Raw genomic sequence first — 23,036 nt, 5'->3', positions numbered from 1 at the left:
GGCGACACGTGATTCCATTCGAAGCACATTCATGGCAGCCTCGTCGCCGACTGGAGAAACAATAGGGTCCAAACCCGTCTCAATCTGTCCAGTCTCCTCGTCAAAGTTTTGGCAGAATTCTGCAGTCAAGGAGTTAATGAGTCAACTGGACTGGACTAACTTGCAAGCAGTAAAGCAGTCGGATTAGAAGGAGTACCTTCCAGCATAAGAAAGAGCTTCTTGGCAAGAGTTCTCAGATAAGCTTCCACGTCATTTCTCTTACGAGCCGCGGATTCCAGCTTCTCATTCAGGGCCATCTTATCCTTCTTCAGACGAGCTACCTCTCGGTTGGATTCAGTGAGAGAGGACTTCAGCTTGCTTACTTCTTCTTCCAGCACCCCGACCGAAGCCAGCTTCTGGTCAGCAAGGGCAGTCTTATCTTGAGCCTCCTTCTGCGCAGCTGCAAGGTCCAAGTCCTTCTTCTCCAGAGCCAACCTCATTTTCTTTGCAAAATAAGCAATCGGATCAAACAAGAGATCGAAGAAATATTTTAAAGGATGATCGACGTGAGCAGTCGACAGGCAGTTACCTTCCATACCAGCAGCTTCATCTTGAGCTTTCTTCAATTTTTATTGGGCCAGCTCCAAGTCAAGGTTGAGTTGCCTCTGCTTCTCCTCAAATTCGGCGAACTTGGAAATGAGAGTACAAGATTTCTGCAGAGGGTAAAAGACATATTAATCGACAAGATCAAAGATTATTTACTTCCGAGTGAATAAAACTTAAAAGTTTACTCAGACCCCAGCCGACTGCCCGCAGTCGACCGTGATCTCGGGGGCTACACCCAGCGGGTGCACTTGGCGTGCCCCCACTGATTCAGATCCCACTCGACCGGTCCGCCCGGGTCAAGTAAAAAAAGAAGAAGAAAGAGAGAAGAACTATTCAGACCCCGGCCGACTGCCAGCAGTCGACCGCGGTCTCGGGGACTACACCCAGTGGTGCATTTGACGTGCCCCCACTGGTTCAGATCCCACTCGGCCGGTCCGCCCGGGTCGAGTGGAAGAAAGGAAAGTGAAAATAAGTACTCAAACCCTAGCCGACTGCCCGCAGTCGACTGCGGTCTCGGGGACTACACCCAGTGGGTGCACTTAGCGTGCCCCCACCGGTTTAGATCCCACTCGACCAGGCCGAGTGGAAGAGCGCTAATACTAAAGACAACAAAACACCCAGTGGGTGTACAGACTCGATGCAAACAATAAGAGATTGTATGAAAGAAAATATTTCAGGTAGCATATCCTAATAGAACAAGGACAGTCGAAAGCCAACTTACCTGGACATTGGCCTGAAGAGCCGCGCTGGCATCGTAAGCATCCTGACTGTTGTCGTGCACCGTCTTTATCCGCTCCATCATCACGCTAGCCTGACGGATGGCCTTCACAGCGGTGTCCGACTGGTTTTCCGGAACATGATAGTTGGTGAAGAAGGGAGCAGATGGCCCAGATGCGGCAGCTTGGAGCTCCAAGGCATGAGGTTGGACGGCTGAAGGCAACACTGGTACAATTGACGGTGCAGGGCACTCACTCGACAATGGGACAGCAAAAGTTACAGAGGCCCCACCTGCATCTTCAGGTTGTTGGACGGTTAGTTCTGTCGTCAGTCCCGGCTGAGATGTCTTGCCAGCCGCTACTTTTTTGTTCTTTCTGGGCCTCGGGGCCACATCTTCATCATCATCCGGAAGCTTGATAACATTGTGTGGGGCTGCAAATAAACCAGTCGACCCCAAGTGAATCGCCAGAATTTAATTGACCAAATAATCAAGAACAAGATCACGAGAATTGTACCTGGGTTGGAAGTAACCGCGTCTTCCATTTCCTCGTCTCGGTATTGGCGGGAGGAAGTTCTAGAAGTAGCAGCACTGCAAATGTCAGCATTCAGTCAGTTATGTTCTATTACTTGAGTCGACCAAAGGATCAGGTCAGATGGTTACCCAGAGATGGTGGGAATGGTCACTTTGATTTTGGGCAAAGCCTTCGGCGGTTTGGAGGATGCGACCTTCAATGGTTTCGGCGCTGGAGGCGGCGCGGTCTTGAGCTGTTTCGATACTTTCTCGGTCGGCACCAGAGAAGACGTCCGAGGGCGCTTTGAAGACTGCCCAGTTGGTGCGGCCACCAGGTCAGGGGTACTTGTCGGGTCGTGAGCGTGCTTGGCCCTCCTTTCTATGCGAGGAGGCGAGTCGACCTCTTCCTCGTCACTCGGGTCATCACTCTCCTCGTCCTCCTCTGCATCCGAGTGCCACTCGCCACTCTCGCCCCCGCTCGCCTCTCCCTCGACATTTTGCTCCTGCACTCCATTGGGCATTGATTACATATCAACAAGAGCCTGAAAGACAAGGAATAAAAGAAAGACAGTCGACCGTCAACAAGATGCTACATAGTAAAACAAGAAGACACTCGACAGTGCAGAATCATACCTGTTCCGGCTAGCGCGAATGGTCGAATGGAACCACCCTCCTGGACCCTCGGGGATTATCCTTGTTGTCGGTAATACCCCTCAGCCACTGCTCCACCGTGTCCTCGGTAACATCCTCCGGGTGGATCCGAGTGGAATCCCCGAGTCCCGAGTACATCCACATCGGATGGTCACGAGCTTAGAGTGGTTGGATGCGTCGACTGAGGAAGACCTCCAACAGGTCCATACCGGTCACTCCGTCGCGGACAAGTTGGACAACCCGCTCGACCAACACCTTCACCTGCGCCTTCTCCTCCGGGATCACTCTCAAGGTGGAGGGCTTCTCCACTCGAGCCATGGAAAAGGGGGGAAGTCCAGTTGACTGGCCCGGAGTCGGCTGGTCCTTGCAGTAGAACCAGGTCGACTGCCAACCCCGGACCGAGTCGGGAAGGATCATAGTTGGGAAAGTGATTTTGTTCCTCATTTGAATTCCAAGACCCCCGCACATCTGTATCACGTCCGTCCTCTCGTCACTCGGGTTTGCCTTCTTGACCGTCTGAGAGAGACATGTGAATATGTGCTTGAAGAGACCCCAGTGTGGTCGACAACCCAAGAAGTTCTCGCACATGGACACGAAAGCGGCAAGGTACACGATGGTGTTTGGAGAAAAGTGGTGGAGTTGAGCCCCAAAGAAGTTCAAGAAACCGTGCAAGAAAGGGTGGGGAGGTAAAGAAAACCCGCGTTCGACATGGGTGGCAAGAAGAACGCACTCACCCTCCTGCGGTTGCGGCTCAGTCTCGTTCCCCAGGAGCCGTGCCGATTCGTGGGGGATCAGTCCCCCTTCAACCAGGTCGTCGATGTCATCTTGACTGATTGTCGAGCGGATCCAGTCGCCCTGGATCAGCCAGGCGGCAGGCCGGACCTCGATGAAGATCCACCCCGGCTGGTCTTCTTCCCTTTCGCCTTCGCCGTCGCCTTCTTCGCACGCTCCAATGCCACCGTCTTCTCCTTCCCCATGGCAGCGAATCAAGTTCGAGCGGGGCGACGACGCCGAGAGCAGAAGCAGGCGCAGCGGAGGAATCTGAGGAGGAAGAAGAATGGAGGCGCACTATTCAAAAGCCCCGGTCCGGCACCTTATATAAGGTCACTTCCGAGTGACTGACTTGTAGGCCCGGACAATCTTATCAAATCCCGCAATAGTCGCGCGCGCGATACGTGGCAAAAAAGGTGGTGCGGAGATCGAGGTGGCCTGCCTAATCTGTCCCGATTACTGCAGCCTCCCCCGCCCAGTGCGCTTCCCTAAAATTCGAATCCCGTGAAATCCGCAGATGGCAGAACAACCGTTAGACGGAAGATTTTTTCCATATCAACACTAGAAACTTAACAACGAAAGTTCACTCGACAAAACCAAGAATGGATTAAGGCGACTGAACAAGCAGTTGAAGCCATCATGAATGTTCATTCGACCTCTGGGCGAGACATTCTCAAAGCACGAAAGCTGAATCAAAGAGATTATCAACTCCTTCTCCACTCGAACCCTAAACCATTCGGGGGCTAATGATGAAGCTATGTACCTAGGGTAGGGTCATAGACCTGACCTAGACATCCTCCCCTAGGACATCACCCTAAAGCCAGGATCATTCAAAGGGTACCATCATCCACTCGACCAGAGACATTCCACTCGGAAGAATCAATGTCACTCGACCATCGCAGAAGTCACTCGGCGGACAGAAGAGCTAAAGCCACTCTGCATGAGCAATGGCCGGGCATTTACTTATAGGCTTAATTGTCATTTATAGCACTTTAGTGTGGGCGTTACCAGTAATGTTCTTTCTTCAATGTACCTTAAACCCTCTGTGATGTGGGCTGGCTGGGGTCCTGGCGCACTCTATATAAGCCACCCCCCTCCACAGGCACAAGGGCTCGCACCCCCTGTAACTCACACGCATATAATCCAGTCGACCACCTCCGGGCTCCGAGACGTAGGGTTGTTACTTCCACCGGGAAGGGCCTGAACTCGTAAAACTCGCGTGTACAACTCCTCCATAGCTAGGATCTTACCTCTGCATTCCTACCCCCCATTCTATTGTCAGACTTAGAACCACGACAGATTACCCTCTCCAGAGCCCCGAACGGACTCCAGATTAGCCCTCCCGAGAGAGTTTAGGGCTTGGCGGCGGCTCCGTATCGTAAAACGCGATGAATCTTTCTCCTTGATTTTTCTCTCTCCGAACACGAATATATAGAGTTGGAGTTGAGGTCGGAGGAGCTCCATGGGACCCACGAGGTAGGGGGGCGCGCCCAGGGGGCAGGCGCGCCCCCCACCCTCGTGGCTAGGGTGTGGGCCCCCTGGTCTTGATCTTTTGCCAGTAATTTTTATTATTTCCAAAAATAATCTCCATGAAGTTTCAGGTCATTCCAAGAACTTTTGTTTTTGCACATAAATAACACCATGGCAATTCTGCTGAAAACAGCGTCAGTCCGGGTTAGTTCCATTCAAATCATGCAAGTTAGAGTCCAAAACAAGGGCAAAAGTGTTTGGAAAAGTAGATACAACAAAGACGTATCAACTTTCACTAGTGCAAGTTCTCTCAACAATAATAACATAATTGGATCATATAACTATCCGTCAACATGCAACAAAGAGTCACTCCAAAGTCACTAATAGCGGAGAACAACCAAAGAGATTATTGTAAGGTACGAAACCACCTCAAAGTTATTCTTTCTGATCGATCTATTCAAGAGTCCGTAGTAAAATAACACGAAGCTATTCTCTTCGTTCGGTCTATCCTATAGTTCGTACTAGAACAACACCTTAAGACACAAATCAACCAAAACCCTAATGTCACCTAGATACTCCAATGTCACCTCAAGTATCCGTGGGTATGATTATACGATATGCATCACACAATCTCAGATTCATCTATTCAACCAACACAAAGTAATTCAAAGAGTGCCCCAAAGTTTCTACCGGAGAGTCAAGACGAAAACGTGTGCCAACCCCTATGCATAAGTTCACGAGGTCATGGAACTCGCAAGTTGATCACCAAAACACACATCAAGTGGATCACGTGATATCCCATTGTCACCACAGATAAGCACATGCAAGACATACATCAAGTGTTCTCAAATCCTTAAAGACTCAATCTGGTAAGATAAGTTCAAAGGGAAAACTCAATTCATCACAAGAGAGTAGAGGGGGAGAAACATCATAAGATCCAACTATAATAGCAAAGCTTGCGATACATCAAGATCATTCTGAATTAAGAACACGAGAGAGACAGATCAAACACATAGCTACTGGTATATACCCTTAGCCCCGAGGGTGAACTACTCCCTCCTCGTCATGGAGAGCGTCGGGATGATGAAGATGGCCACCGGAGAGGGATCCCTCCCCTCCGGCAGGATGCCGGAATGGGTCTAGATTGGTTTATGGTGGCTACGAAGGCTTCTGGCAGTGGAACTCCCGATCTAGGTTTCTTTCTGGAAGTTTGGGTATATATAAGATGTGTTGGAGTCAGGAACAAGTCAGGGGGTGATAGCCCACAAGTATAGGGGATCGCAACAGTTTTCGAGGGTAAAGTATTCAACCCATATTTATTGATTCGACACAAGGGGAGCCAAAGAATACTCTCAAGTATTAGCAGCTGAGCTGTCAATTCAACCACACCTAGAAACTTAATATATGCATCAAAGTATTTACTAGCAAAGTAATATGATAGTAGTGGTAGCGGTAGCAAAAGGTAACAGTAGTAAAAGTGATGTTTTTGGTATTTTGTAGTGATGGTAGCAATAGCAACGGGAAAGTAGATAAGCGAAGAACAATATATGGAAAGCTCGTAGGCAATGGATCGGTGCTGGAGAATTATGCCGGATGCGGTTCATCATGTAACAGTCATAACCTAGGGTGACACAGAACTAGCTCCAGTTCATCAATGTAATGTAGGCATGTATTCCAAATATAGTCATATGTGCTTATGGAAAATAACTTGCATGACATCTTTTGTCCTACCCTCCCGTGGCAGCGGGGTCCTTATGGAAACTAAGGGATACTAAGGCATCCTTTTAATAGAGTACCGGAACAAAGCATTAACACATAGTGAATACATGAACTCCTCAAACTACGGTCATCACTGGTAAGTATCCCGATTATTGTCACTTCGGGGTTAACGGATCATAACACATAATAGGTGACTATAGACTTCCAAGATAGGATCAAGAACACTCATATATTGATGAAAACATAATAAGTTCAGATCTGAAATCATGGCACTCGGGCCCTAGTGACAAGCATTAAGCATAGCAAAGTCATAGCAACATCAATCTCAGAACATAGTGCATACTAGGGATCAAACCCTAACAAAACTAACTCGATTACATGATATATCCCATCCAACCCATCACCGTCCAGCAAGCCTAGGATGGAATTACTCACGCACGGCGGTGAGCATCATGAAATTGGTGGTGGAGGATGGTTGATGATGACGATGGTGACGGATTCCCCTCTCTGGAGCCCCGAACGGACTCCAGATCAGCCCTCCCGAGAGGTTTTAGGGCTTGGCGGCGGCTCCGTATCATAAAACGTGATGAATTCTTCTCTCTGATTTTTTTCTCCCCGAACCACAATATATGGAGTTGGAGTCGGAGTGGCATCAGGGGGCCCACGAGGTAGGGGGCGCGCCCTAGGGGGCAGGCACGCCCCCCACCCTCGTGGACAGGTGGTGGGCCCCTGGCCTTCATCTTTTGCAGGTATTTTTCATATTTTCCAAAAAGTTGCTCCGTGAAGTTTCAGGTCATTCCGAGAACGTTTGTTTCTGCACATAAATAACACCATGGTAATTCTGCTGAAAACAGCGCCAGTCCGGGTTAGTTCCATTCGAATCATGCAAGTTAGAGTCCAAAACAAGGGCAAAAGTGTTTGGAAAAGTAGATACGACGGTGACATATCAACTCCCCCAAGCTTAAACCTTTGCTTGTCCTCAAGCAATTTAGTTGACAAACTGAAACTGATAAAGAAAAACTTTTACAAACTCCGTTTGCTCTTGTTGTTGTAAATATGTAAAGCCAGCATTCAAGTTTTCAGCAAAGATTATAACTAACCACATTCGCAATAACGCTTAGGTCTCAAGTTTACTCATATCAATAGCATAATCAGCTAGCGAGCAATAATAATAAATCTCGGATGACAACACTTTCTCAAAACAATCATAATATGATATAACAAGATGGTATCTCGCTATCTCTTTCTGAGACCACAAAACATAAATGCAGAGCACCTTTAAAGACCAAGGACTGACTAGACATTGTAATTCATGGTAAAAGAGATCCAGTCATGTCATACTCAATGTAAACTAACAGTAATGAATGAAAATGATAGCGGTGCTCTCCAACTGGTGCTTTTTAATAAGAGGATGATGACTCAGCTTAAAAGTAAATAGATAGGCCCTTTGCAGAGGGAAGCAGAGATTTGTAGAGGTGCCAGAGCTCAGTTTTGAAATAGAGGTGAATAATATTTTGAGTGGTATACTTTCATTGTCAACATAACAACCAAGAGATGGCGATATCTTCCATGCTACACACATTATAGGCGGTTCCCAAACAGAATGGTAAAGTTTATACTCCCCCTTCCACCAACAAGCATCAATCCATGGCTTGCTCGAAACAACGAGTGCCTCCAACTAACAAGAGTCCCAGGGGGAGTTTTGTTTGCAATTATTTTGATTTAGTTTGCATAAAGCATGGGACTGGGCATCCCGGTGACTAGCCATTTATCTCGTGAGTGAGGAGTGGAGTCCACTCCTGTTGAGAATAACCCGCCTAACATGGAAGATACAGACATCCCTAGTTGATACATGAGCTATTCGAGCATACAAAACAGGATATTTATTTGAAGGTTTAGAGTTTGGCACATACAAATTTACTTGGAACGGTAGGTAGATACCATATATAGGTAGGTATAGTGGACTCATATGGAATAACTTTGGGGTTTAAGGGATTGGATGCACAAGCAGTATTCCCGCTTAGTACAGGTGAAGGCTATCAAAAGACTGGGAAGCGACCAGCTAGAGAGCGACAACAGTCATGAACATGCATTAAAATTAATCAACACCGAATGCAAGCATGAGTAGGATATAATCCACCATGAACATAAATATCGTGAAGGCTATGTTGATTTTGTTTCAACTACATGCGTGAACATGCGCCAAGTCAAGTCACTTAAATCATTCAGAGGAGGATACCACCCTATCATACCACATCATAACCATTTTAATAGCATGTTGGCATGCAAGGTAAACCATTATAACTCATAGCTAATCAAGCATGGCACAAGAAACTATGATCTCTAGTTGTCATTGCAAACATGTTTATTCATAATAGGCTAAATCAGGAACGATGAACTAATCATATTTACAAAAACAAAAGAGGTCGAGTTCATACCAGCTTTTCTCATCTCAGTCAGTCTATCATATATCATCATAATTGCCTTTCACTTGCACGACCGAACAATGTGAATAATAATAGTGCATGTGCATTAGACTAAGCTGGAATCTGCACGCATTCAATAAACAGGAGAAGACAAGGCAATATGCGCTCTTTTGTCAGATCAACAATTATGCATACAAGAGCCACTTCAACAATTTAATTATGGTCTTCTCCTATCGACCCCCAAAGAAAAGAAAAGAAATAAAACTATTTACACGGGAGATGTCGGGGATATACCCCGCGGCGTAAACCGGCCGGAAGTATAACCCGGCCGGACTTGGCGGTTTACTTGAGGCCCGGCTGAGACTTGACGATTCACTGGTGACCCGTTTGGACCTGGCGGTTTATGATTCATTGGTAATCCGCCAGGCGGGTCAGAGGAGCGACAAGACCCGGTGGCCCAACAGGCGGTTCATGAAGGCCGGTTCATACTATGGTGGGCCGGTTTAAGAGGAAAGGCATGAGGAATATTTTTCTTACAAAGAGTTAAGACCTGGACTTGTATCCGGTTTGTATTAGAGATAGACTAGTCCTAATCCTAATAGGACTCCACATGTAAACCGCCCCTTCAACATATATAAGGAGGGGCAGGGCTCCTCAAAGGGGGACAAGATTCACAAGTTCCACAAGTTGGACAAATTAGGTTTAGACAATAGCTCTCGAAATAGAGCACTCTTGTAACCGTGATCATCATCATCAATATCAATGAAGCAGGATGTAGGCTTTTACCTCCACCGTGAGGGGCCGAACCTGGGTAAAACATCGTGTCTCTCGTCCCGCTCAACCCCTCTCAAGCTACCACATAGATGCGTTGGCCTCGCGACTAAGTCCTGACACTAAGGACATCTGTCGTGACAATTCCACGATAGGAGAGCTCCCAACAAGTAAAAGAAGAACATGAAATATTTTTGGGTTTTCTTTTTAGTTACTACTACAAGCACGGAAAGTAAACTAACTAAAAGCTACAACTAATTTTTTTGGTTTTTCTTAAGGTTTATCAAACACACAAGAAGAAAGCATAAAAGGGGAAAATAAACTAGCATGCATGATACAATGAAAAAGTATGAGCACCGACATCTAGCAATGAGTGTGTGAACATAAATGTAATGCCGGTGGGAAATACATACTCCCCCAAGCTTAGGCTTTTGGCCTAAGTTGGTCTATGGCCACGGCTGGTCTGGCGGATATCCATAATAGTCGTTGGGGTCGTATTGAGATGAAGAAGAGGAGGACTCCGATTGCCACTGGCTGGCAATCATCTCCGGATCCCACTGGTAATTAGACTGTCGTGAAGGATCAACTTGTGGTTTCGGCTCTGGCTCCATGGCTGGTGCAGGGTTCCGGTAGGCGTGAATAGCCTCTAACGGAACAAGGTACTGGCCTGCAGATAAATCAAACAAAGAAGGAGCAGGTAGGGTAATAGTCTCAGGATAATGTTTATCAAATAACAATTTGTATTTAAGCTCTCCTTCCCTATTCTTAACAATAAAATCATGTGCCACCATACTTTTATAATCTAAATAAACACGAGGCAGCACCTTTTCTTCCTTCTCATAATGCCTAATAGGTATGTTAAAATGAGCAGCTAGGCGTGAAGCATAGATGCCTCCAAAGATGGGGCCCTTGGTACGGTTCAGACTTAACCGTTTAGCAATAATGCCGCCCATACTAACAGAGTTATCATCGTATAAACCATGGAGCAAAATAATAATATCAGGGACACTAAGGTTTCCACAGTTTCCGCGACCAATTAAACAACGACTAGCAAATAATGCAAAATAGCGTAAAACAAGAAAATGTATGCTAGTGATTCGTGCATCGGGAACCTTCCTTGTTTCCCCTACAGTGATAGTATCAATAAACCCATCCACATCCTCGCGATGTGGTTCCTCTGTCTTTCCCTCGAAAGGTACTAAACAACCCCGACAAAAATCATAAAGTGACATCTCCTTATGCTCATCATATAAATGAAACTCCACCGTAGGTGGTGAGCTCCTAGAATGGAAATGAAAGTTTTGCACAAAGATATTTGTGAGTAAGAGATACTGATCGCGTTGGTCATGGAGGAAAGCGGTGAGGCCTGCATTCTTAGCCAATTCATGAAAATCTTCATAAATCCCGGCTGCTCTCAAGAAATCATCGGAAGGCCATTCACACGACCGAACCTCCGCGGTGCGAGGCAGATTATACTTAGGCTTCGGTGCCTTTTCCTTCGAGCTTCGGCTCGATGAGCCCCTCACGAGTCTCTTCATCATTTTCTGAAAAATTCTGAAATTTTTAGTAACTTCAAAATAAAAGTAAACCAAACTCAATAATATATATAGCAACCACTCCTACAAGTGCCTAGGGCCTATATCATGCATCAAAACTACTTTTGACCATATAAATTTGACATGCAAGCTCAAGAACAGGGTCACCTAAGCAGCAAAATTTTGCAATGAATAAAGCACTAGAACAAAAACTAATTGGACCAATGGAGGAGTCACACACCAAGGAACAATCTCCCCAAGCAGTTTTGTGAGAGGTGCTTTGAGCAAGGAGATCGAAAATGGCAGCAAAACGAGCTTGGACTCGGGTTTGAGTTGGTTATTCTCTTTTGGGGGAGGAAGAAGGAGTGTGTGGGTGAAAGGATAAGTGGAGGAGGGCCACCGTGGGCCCACAAGGCAGGGGGGTGCGCCCAGGGGGTAGGGCGCGCCCTCCACCCTCATGGGCAGGTGGTTGACCCCCCTGCTGTGTTCTCGGTGCCAAATAATCTCAAATAATCTAGAAAAAATCATATTTAAATTTCAGGGCATTTGGAGAACTTTTATTTTCGGGGTATTTTTATATTGCACGGATAATCAGATAACAGATAGAAAAATATTATTTTTATTTTATTTAATATAAATAACAGAAGGTAAAAGTGGGGTACAGAAGGTTGTGCCTTCTAGTTTCATCCATCTCATGGTAATCAAAAGGAATCCACTAACAAGGTTGATCAAGTCTTATTAATGAACTTATTCCAAATAACATGGAACCAGAGAAATTTCGAATAACACTATGTTACCTCAACGGGGATATGCACATCCCCAATAATAATAATATCATATTTCTTCTTGGCAATAGGAAGAGGAAATTCAAAACCTCCAAATATAATCGATGAAATTTTTCCAATAGAGTTGATACTATGAACTTGAGGTTGTTTCCTCGGAAAGTGTATCGTATGCTCATTACCATTAACATGAAAAGTGACATTGCCTTTAGTGCAATCAATAACAGCCCCTGTAGTATTCAAAAAGGGTCTTCCAAGAATAATAGACATACTATCGTCCTCGGGAATATCAAGAATAACAAAGTCCGTTAAAATAGTAATGTTTGCAAGTACAACAGGCACATCCTCACAAATGCCGACAGGTATGGCAGTTGATTTATCAGCCATTTGCAAAGATATTTCAGTAGGTGTCAACTTATTCAAATCAAGTCTACGATATAAAGAGAGAGGCATAACACTAACACCGGCTCCAAGATCACATAAAGCAGTTTTAACATAGTTTCTTTTAATGGAGCATGGTATAGTTGGTACACCGGGACCTCCAAGTTTCTTAGGTATTCCACCCTTAAAAGTATAATTAGCAAGCATGGTTGAAATTTCAGCTTTCAGTATCTTTCTTTTATTTGTAACAATTTCTTTCATATACTTAGCATAAGGATTCATTTTGAGCATATCAGTTAATCGCATACGGAAAAAGATAGGTCTAATCATTTCAGCAAAGCGCTCAAAATCCTCATCACCCTTTTTCTTGGATGGTTTGGGAGGAAAAGGCATGGGTTTCTGAACCCATGGTTCTCTTTCTTTACCGTGTTTCCTAGCAACAAAGTCTTTCTTATCATAACGTTGATTCTTTGATTGTGGGTTATCAAGATCAACAGCTGGTTCAATTTCTATATCATTATCATTACTAGGTTGAGCATCATCATGAACATTATCATTAGCATTATCACTAGTTTCAGGTTCATTACCAGATTGTGTTTCAGCATCAGAAATAGAAATATCATTTGGATTCTCAGGTGTTTTAGTAATAGGATCACTAGAAGCATACAAAGTCCTATCATTTTTCTTTTTCTTCCTTTTAGAAGGACTAGGTGCATCTATATTATTTCTCTGAGAATCTTGCTCAATTCTCTTGGGGTGGCCTTCAGGATACAAAGGTTCCTGAGTCATTTTACCACCTCTAGTCATAACTCTAACAGCATTATCATTATTCGTACTATTCAATTCATTGAGAAAATCATTTTGAGCTTTAAGTACTTGTTCTACTTGAGTGGTAACCATAGAAGCATGTTTACTAATAAGTTTAAGTTCACCTTTGACATTAGCCATGTAATCACCCAAGTGTTCAAGCATATTCGAATTGTATTTCAATTGTCTACCAAAATAACCATTAAAATCTTCTTGCTTAGCCATAAATTTATCAAACTCATCTAAGCATGGGCTAGCAAACTTAGTAAATGGGATTTCAGCTTTATCATATCTATAGAGAGAATTTACCTTTACTACCTGTGTCGGGTTGTTAACACCATGAGTTTCTTCAATAGGTAATGGATTAAGATCATATGTTTCTTCAACAGGCGGTAAATTAAGACCGTGTATTTCTTCAATAGGAGGTAAATTCTTAACATCTTCAGCTTTATTACCTTTTTCTTTCATAGATTTCTTTGCCTCTTGCATATCTTCAGGACTGAGAAATAGAATACCCCTCTTCTTTAGAGTTGGTTTAGGAATAGGCTCAGGAATTGGCTCCGGAGGTGTCCAATTATTTTCATTTGTCAACATATTATTCCATAGAATTTCAGCTTCATCCGGTGTTCTTTCCCTGAAAACAGAACCAGCACAACTATCCAAGTAATCTCTGGAAGCATCGGTTAGTCCATTATAAAAGATATCAAGTATTTCATTTTTCTTAAGAGGGTGATCAGGCAAAGCATTAAGTAATTGGAGAAGCCTCCCCCAAGCCTGTGGGAGACTCTCTTCTTCAATTTGCACAAAATTATATATATCCCTTAAAGCAACTTGTTTCTTATGAGCAGGGAAATATTTAGGAGAGAAGTAATAAATCATATCCTGGGGAGTACGCACACAACCATGATCAAGAGAATTAAACCATATCTTAGCATCACCCTTTAATGAGAACGGAGATATTTTAAGGATATAAAAGTAACGAGTTCTCTCATCTTTACTGAACAGGGTGGCTATATCATTTAATTTAGTAAGATGTGCCACAACAGTTTCAGATTCATAACCATGAAAAGGATCAGATTCAACAAAAGTAATTATATCAGGATCAACAGAGAATTCATAATCCTTATCAGTAACACAGATAGGTGAAGTAGCAAAAGCAGGGTCAGGTTTCATTCTAGCATTTAGAGATTGCTTGTTCCATTTAGCTAATAACCTCTTAAGTTCGTTTCTATCTTCGCAAGCTAAAATAGCTAAAGAGGCTTCTTGATCAAAAACATAACCCTCAGGAATAACAAGTGATTCTTCATCATCACTTTCATCAGTATTATCAGATTCAATATTTTCAATCTCTCTAGCCCTAGCAAGTTGTTCATCAAGAAATTTACCAAGTGGCACAGTAGTATCAAGCATAGAAGTAGTTTCGTCATAAGTATCATGCATAGCAGAAGTAGCATCATCAATAACATGCGACGTATCAGAACGAATAGAAGAAGCAGGTATAGGTGTCGCAAGCTTACTCAAAACAGAAGGTGAATCAAGTGCAGAGCAAGATGGCAGTTCCTTACCTCCCCTCGTACTTGAGGGATAAATCTTGGTTCTTGGATCTTTCAAGTTCTTCATGATGATAAGTAGATATAAATCCCAAGTGACTCAAAGAATAGAGCTATGCTCCCCGGCAACGGCGCCAGAAAATGGTCTTGATAACCCACAAGTATAGGGGGTCGCAACAGTTTTCGAGGATAAAGTATTCAATCCAAATTTATTGATTCGACACAAGGGGAGCCAAAGAATACTCTCAAGTATTAGCAGCTGAGTTGTCAATTCAACCACACCTGGAAACTTAATATCTGCAGCAAAGTATTTAGTAGCAAAGTAATATGATAGTAGTGGTAGCGGTAGCAAAAGGTAACAATAGTAGAAGTGATATTTTTGGTATTTTGTAGTGATGGTAGCAATAGCAACGGGAAAGTAAATAAGCAAAGAATAATATATGGAAAGCTCGTAGGCAATGGATCGGTGATGGAGAATTATGCCGGATGCGGTTCATCATGTAACAGTCATAACCTAGGGTGACACAGAACTAGCTCCAGTTCATCAATGTAATGTAGGCATGTATTCCGAATATAGTCATACGTGCTTATGGAAAAGAACTTGCATGACATCTTTTGTCTTACCCTCCCGTGGCAGTGGGGTCCTTATGGAAACTAATGGATATTAAGGCCTCCTTTTAATAGAGTACCGGAACAAAGCATTAACACATAGTGAATACATGAACTCCTCAAACTACGGTCGTCACCGGTAAGTATCCCGATTATTGTCACTTCGGGGTTAACGGATCATAACACATAATAGGTGACTATAGACTTGCAAGACAGGATCAAGAACACTCATATATTGATGAAAACATAATAGGTTTAGATTGAAATCATGGCACTCGGGCCCTAGTGACAAGCATTAATCATAGCAAAGTCATAGCAACATCAATCTCAGAACATAGTGGATACTAGGGATCAAACCCTAACAAAACTAACTCGATTACACGATAGATCCCATCCAACCCATCACCGTCCAGCAAGCCTACGATGGAATTACTCACACACGGTGGTGATCATCATGAAATTGGTGATAGAGGATGGTTGATGATGACGATGGCAACGGATTCCCCTCTCCGGAGCCCCGAACGGGCTCCAGATCAGCCCTCCCGAGAGGTTTTAGGGCTTGGCGGTGGCTCCGTATCGTAAAACATGATGAATTCTTCTCTCTGATTTTTTTCTCCCCGAAACACAATATATGGAGTTGGAGTTGGAGTCGGAGAGGCATCAGGGAACCCACGAGGTAGGAGGCGCGCCCCCACCCTCGTGGACAGGTGGTGGGCCCCCCTGGCCTTCATCTTTTGCAGGTATTTTTCATATTTTCCAAAAAGTTGCTCCGTGAAGTTTCAGGTCATTCCGAGAACGTTTGTTTCTGCACATAAATAACACCATGGTAATTCTGCTGAAAACAGCGTCAGTCCGGGTTAGTTTCATTCAAATCATGCAAGTTAGAGTCCAAAACAAGGGCAAAAGTGTTTGGAAAAGTATATATGACGGAGACGTATCAGGGGGGTCCTCGAGGTGGCCACGAGGTAGGGGGCGCGTCCAGGGGTGTAGGGCGCGCCCCCACCCTCGTGGTGGCCTCGGGACTCTTCTGGCCCATCTTCGGTACTCTGTGGGCTTCTTCTGGTCCAAAAATGATCTTCGTGAAATTTCATGTCAATTGGACTCCGTTTGGTTTTCCTTTTCTGCGATACTCAAAAACAAGGAAAAAAAACAAAAACTGGCACTAGGCTCTAGGTTAATAGGTTAGTCCCAAAAATCATATAAAATAGCATATAAATGCATATAAAACATCCTAGATGGATAATATAATATCATGGAACAATCAAAAATTATATATACGTTGGAGACGTATCACCCTCTCTCTCCCCTAAGGCCCAATACTTCCCTGGGGGGTTCGATAACCCCTCCGGCACTCCGGTTTTCTCCGAAATCACCCGGAACACTTCTGGTGTCTGAATATAGCCGTCCAATATATTTATCTTTATGTCTCGACCATTTCGAGACTCCTCGTCATGTTGATCATATCCAGGACTCCAAACTACCTTCGGTACATCAAAACACATAAACTCATAATACCGATCGTCATCGAACGTTAAGCGTGCGGACCCTACGGGTTCGAGAACTATGTAGAAATGACTGAGACTCATCTCCGGTCAATAACCAATAGCGGAACCTAGATGCTCATATTGGTTCCTACATATTCTACGAAGATCTTTATCGGTCAAACCGCATAACAACATACGTTGTTCCCTTTGTCATCAGTACGTTACTTGCCCGAGATTCGATCTTCGGTATTTCAATACCTAGTTCAATTTCGTTACCGGCAAGTCTCTTTACTCGTTCAGTAATGCTACATCCCGTAACTAACTCATTAGCTACATTGCTTGCAAGGCTTATTGTGATGTACATACCGGGAGGGCCCAGAGATACCTCTCCGACAATCGGAGTGACAATAATCTTGATCCATGCCAACTCAACAAACACCATTGGAGACACCTGTAGAGCACCTTTATAATCACCCAGTTATGTTGTGACGTTTGGTAGCACACAAAGTGTTCCTCCGGTATTCGGGAGTTGCATGATCTCATAGTCATAGGAACATGTATAGTTATGGAGATCACATCATTCTGTCCCAAATTTTGTCCCAAATATGAAAATATTTTGTCCCACAGTATGATCATTCCCTTGGGTAATGCATAAAACTGGCCCCCTCCTCCCACAAAAAAATCCCCCTCTTTTTGAGGGTAGAACTGATGTATTTTGGCAATGCCATTCATTGCCATCCGGATGTGCTCTGGTGGCCTTCAGAATTTGCAAGTTGCTTCTTATTCACTTTAGATTAGCTCTAACCGAAGTTTGGACGTCATTTCTCTCCTCCATTAATTAAGAAAAATGTGACATGTTTTTGTCCTGCTAATGGAGAAACAATAGTGCATGCATGTTTTTCTTGAAACTAAAGATTTTTCTCCTCCATTAGTTAAGAAAAATGTGACAAGGTTTTAACAAAAAGGAACAACAACAAAACAAGAGAGAAGTCCATATTAAAACCCCGGCCTCTAAAATGGCATCAGATTCAACTTTGGACTAACAAAACCGGCTACGACCCAACCCTTCTCTCCCCTGACCCTGGCTTTGACCCATTGACCGTTGAGTTAACAGCCATGTCAGCGTTTAGGCAGTCCAGGAAGAAAACGAAATTCAATGCTATTCTTGATGTTGTTAAGTAAAAATGTCTGAAACTTTCCCAGAATGATCAATATATTTTTATATTTAACAGAATGTTCTAAAAAATTATTGATATTTTCATATTTGGGACAAAATTTGGGGCTGAAAATGATCATTCTGTCCCAAATTTGGGGCTGAAATAGCAACAAACTAAACAATCATTATGCTAAGCTAACGGATGGGTCGAGTCAATCACATCATTCTCTAATGATGTGATCCTGTTAATCAAATGACAACTCATGTCTATGGTTAGGAAACGTAACCATCATTGATTCAACGAGCTAGTCAAGTAGAGGCAAACTAGCGACACTCTGTTTGTCTATGTATTCACACATGTACTAAGTTTCCGGTTAATACAATTCTAGCATGAATAATAAACATTTATCATGATATAATAAGAAAATATAAATAACAACTTTATTATTGCCTCTAGGGCATATTTCCTTCAAGTGGTGCTCTTGACCCCCATGTAAATGCAGCTGGAGGGGCCACCTCTAGTCCCGCAAACCTTGCCGCATATGCCGAGCATGCCGAGTACGTGCCATCCTTCTCCCACGCCCAGTTAACCGAGTTCGGCGTGCCCGTATCCAGCTGCACAGTCACTACTCTTGACCAGAGGAGCAGGAACTGATGCGGTGCAGCCGCAGTTATGTCTGGCCTAATGTCTCCTGCCCATGATGCATCTGCCATGGCTGCTGAGACTGTGCGCGCCAGCCTTGCACGCTTGGGAACCCTGTCATAAACCAGTGGTGCAAGCTCACAGATGCAGAATCCCTGCAACCAACGATCCTCCCAGAACAACGTTTCCTGCCCATCGCCGACCACGGTCCTAGTTGCTGCATGAAACAGGGCCATCGAATCCTTTGGAACTATTATCGGTAGTCCTAACCATGGCCTCATCTTGTCTGTCCTTTGGAGCCACGGCCATCTTGCTTGAAAGGCTATGTTGAGCCAATGAAGATTTGGAATGCCTAGGTCGCCAACCCACTTCGGTCGACAGACCATGTCCCATGCAACCGAACAGTTTCCTCCATTAGCCTCCTTCTTTCCACACCACAAAAAGCCTCGGCAAATGCGCACCATCGCTGATATAGTCTTGGGGGGTAGATCCAATGCAAGCATGGCATGGATGGGGATCGCACACAACACTGATGTTATTAGTATCAGCCGTCCACTCTTAGGCATGAGTGTTGCCCGCAAGTTTGGGAGGCAGTTTGCAAGTTGATCTACAAGGCCTTGAAGCTGTGTGTAACATCCCAAATTTTCAATTTGGAATGTTATACACTAGATCATATGCATATCATATTTTCTTGCATTTTGGTTGATCCTAGAAATTTCACGCAACTCAAGGACCCTCGGAGAGAGTTGGAGATTTCGTTATTTTCATATTTGAGAGTTTTCTCGAATTTTGAAAATAGGATCATTTGATTTATTTATTTTATCTTCAATAATTTTTCCGGTGTCAAAATATATGAGAGAGGGAATAATATGACTTTCCCAAATTTAGGAAAAAATGAAGATATAATAAATAGATCAATTTTTGTTTTCCGGTGTTTATTTGCAGTTTATTTGGATAGGGAAAAATGCGCGTTTTCGAAAATTGCATTTTAGGTCCGGAGAAAAGTTCATTTTGTTCGGCTCATTTTTAGGAGTCGGGGAAAATTTACTTTAGATTTTTCGGAGTTCGTTTAGATCTCCTTTTGTTTTTATTTTCTGCGCGAGAACCAGTTAAAAAAAATCAAAGTCCAGCGCCTTGGGCCAAAGGCCCAGCCGGCCAAGGCTACGGCCAAGGCCACCGCCCCCAGGGAGCCGCGCGCGCCTAGCGCTGGCGCAGGAGGCCGCCGCCTCGCCTCTTGCTCTAAACCGAATCCTAGTAGGACTTTTGTCCTACTACCGTATATTCCTTTTCTATTTCTAGATCTTTTCCTTTCTTTTTTTTCTATTCCTATTCCTAGTCTAATTCTTGTCCCCTACCCCAAGTAAACCTCCTCCTCTCCCCAATATAAATACCCAAGCACCCCCCCCTCTAAATCATCAAACCCAAAGCCTAGAGCTCCACCACACCCCGCGCCGCACCGCCACCCCACACCCGCGCCGCCGCCGCACCTTGCCCACACCGCCGCCCCACGCCCACGCCGCCGGAGCCCCTCACCGGAGACCTCGCCGGAGGTTGCCCCGCGTCTCTTTTTCTCGGATCGTTTTCTTCTAATCATTCCGATTCTTTTCTTCTCTAAACCGTTCCAGTTTTCTAGATCGGTTTTTCGTTCGGTTTTCTTCTCCGAAACCCTAGATCGGATTCGTTTTCTTCTCCGATTTAGTTGCCTTTGGACCGTTCGCCGGACCGTTCGTCCTAATGAACGTGATCACCGGATTCTTCTAGGTTAACACGTCCGTTCGTTTAACCGTTCTTCTTTTTCTTTTCGTCGGATTTATTCCGCGATCGCGATCTCAGATCCGATCTTCTTTCTAGTCTTTCTTTTCACTCGTTTATCGGAGTCAGGTGATTCAAGCGCCTAGAGTTTCGTCTCGAAACCGCCGTTCCGTCTAATCAACTTGAACAAGTTTTTGCTACAGTAAAATTTGACCTAGTTTCAACTTGCTAGAGCCGAGTTGTTTTCTTCCGCCGTTTGTTTTTCGTTCTTTCTTTGCAACCGGAGTTCTTAAGTTGAACTACTTGGTTCGTTCTCTTGTTCGAGTTTTACCTGTGCATTAGATGAGTACTTATTGTATGCTTGTTGTTTGTCTGCGATAGATTACCCGGATTGTGCCGCTTGTTACCTCGAAACCCTAGGACTCGCGGATCATCAGCAAGGCAAGTAACACTTTGATCATACCTTTTCTACAACCCATGTTTTATTGCATTAGATCAATCCTCACACATTGCATGATTAGGATCTAATTAAATTGTGGGATGGGAAGTAGATGAGGTAGTACCTATTACCTGTATTATTATGAAACCTTTGGGAGTTACTCTACGTTTGCTTATTATGCCATGCTATGCTAGTAGACGTGGATTGGGTGAGTGATATCCAGGACAGATGTGAGATTGATAATTTTAATGGTTTATCTAAGGTGGCAACTTAAACACACATCTGGGTGGATTGAGGCACCTGATGTCTATCAGGACTTGCCTGTTTTTTTTGGACCGCCACCCAGGCTCAAAGGGATCATAAGATCTTTCATGCTAGAAACTTCCGTGTGCAGCCACATGCTACTATGGGCTCTGGCATAGTTGACTAAGTTGTGCGAACTCTTACGGGGTGGACTAGCAGATGTAGGGGAAGTAGGTGTACCGGTCTACCCCACATGTAAGGTGCTAGCGCTTCTGAAAGACTATGTCTCGGTCATCCGTTTCTCAAACACCATGTAGTGCGAGAAAACAAACGGAGGCGATCGAGTCATGTGGGGAAAAGTGCGCAAACCTCTGCAGAGTGTACAAACTAATCATGATTAGCCGTGTCCCCGGTTATGGACAACTTGAGTATCTAGTACTTGAATGTCATTGTGAATCTCAACATGTTACTCTAATTAATGTTATTGGGTTTTAATTGTACTTTTAATTGGGATTGAGAATGCTGTCAACCATTCTCAATGTTTAACAACCACCATGATAGTTAAATAAACTTATTCCTTTGCAGTAGGGAAAAACTGGCTTTACGCAAAACTGTAACCATAGAGCTTTCCACCAGCCATATATGCATATAGTATAGCTGTTTCATTCCATTACTCTCTATGTGTTACTTTGCCAGCATATTCCACGTGCTGACCCGTTTTCGGGCTGCAACTTCTCATGTTGCAGACTTTTCAGACGACGATTGAGGTGTTTTAGGTCGTGGTTCTATACTCAGTGATGCCGCTGGAGTTGATGGACCCATTTATCTTCCGAGTCTTCCGCTGTTATCGATATTAGATGGCCTTCAGCCATATTTATTGTAATAAGTTCTTTTTAAGCCATCGATGTAATAAGTGTGTGATTGCAACTCTGCTATAAAACCTCGATGTACTGTGTGGTGTCAGCATTACTGATCCAGGGATGACACCGTAGCACAGTAGACGTGATCCATTCGGGTCAGGTCGCTACACTGTGCCGCTGATTGTTTGCGAATTGTTAGCGGCAACCCCAAATACTTGCAAGGAAATGCCCCACTCGTAAAACCAAGCAGAGACCACACCTCCTTGAGGTCCTCTTGAGGGCACCTTATGCCCATTGCTGTGCTTTTTGCCATGTTCACCCATAGTCCAGAAGCATGACCAAACTCATCCAAATGGCTCTGCACATCCTGGACTCCAACTCCGTAGGCTTGAAGAAAACCATCACATCATCCGCAAACATGGACACCCTTTGATGTGCGCCTGAACGGGCCAATGGTGCTAGCATGCCTCTGGCCGCAGCCAACTTGAAGAGGCGTTGAAGAGGCTCCATGCATAGTATGAATATCATTGGGGACAGCGGAGCCCATTGTCTTAGCCCTTGGCAGTTGTAAATTGGCTTCCCGGAGTCCCATTGATCATGATCCGTGTGGAGGAGGTTGCTAGCAAACCACACATCCAAGAGATCCACCTCCTCCCGAAGCCCAAGCATGCCAAGACCTCAATAATGCACGGCCACTGAATGAAGTCAAACGCCTTAGATATGTCAAGTTTAAGCATGATTGTTGGAACCTTGAGCGCATGTAGGTGCCTTGTCGTGGCTTGCACCAGCATGAAATTATCATGCAAGGAACGGCCTCGGACAAAATCACTCTGGTGGTGCCCGACCATATTCGGTAACTCCGCGGCCAACCTCATGGCCAGAACTTTCTCGAAGATCTTGACCGCTCCATGCACAAGGCTCACGGGACGGTAGTCACGTATATCCATAGCCCCATCGCGTTTGGGTAGTAGTGACACAATCGCCTTATTTATGCTCTGCATTCCTCGCATATCTCCACGAAAAAAGTCCTCAAGTGCTCTCATGAAGTCCCACTTGATTACATTCCAGCAAGTCGCGAAAAACCGGCCAGTGAACCCATCGGGGCCTGGCGACTTGTCTAATGGCATGGACTTAACTGTCTGCTCCACCTCCTCCATCGAGAAAGGGGTCTCAA

General features: G+C 44.4%; 1 protein-coding gene across 1 annotated transcript; it reads right to left on the bottom strand.

Annotated features, from left to right (window-relative positions):
* Positions 1 to 18,378: 18,378 nt before the first annotated feature.
* On the bottom strand, positions 18,379 to 18,804 carry LOC147964355 (uncharacterized). The gene has a single exon (XM_087529938.1). It carries the CDS (start codon positions 18,802 to 18,804, stop codon positions 18,379 to 18,381), a length of 426 nt encoding a protein of 141 aa, XP_087386064.1.
* Between the last annotated feature and the right edge of the window lie 4,232 nt (positions 18,805 to 23,036).

This window comes from Triticum urartu, chromosome 6A, assembly GCF_056163025.1.
Source record: "Triticum urartu cultivar PI428250 chromosome 6A, HENAU_Tu73, whole genome shotgun sequence".
In the NCBI taxonomy this organism is placed as follows: Eukaryota; Viridiplantae; Streptophyta; class Magnoliopsida; order Poales; family Poaceae; genus Triticum; species Triticum urartu.
This window is presented reverse-complemented; position numbering and strand designations above follow the sequence as displayed.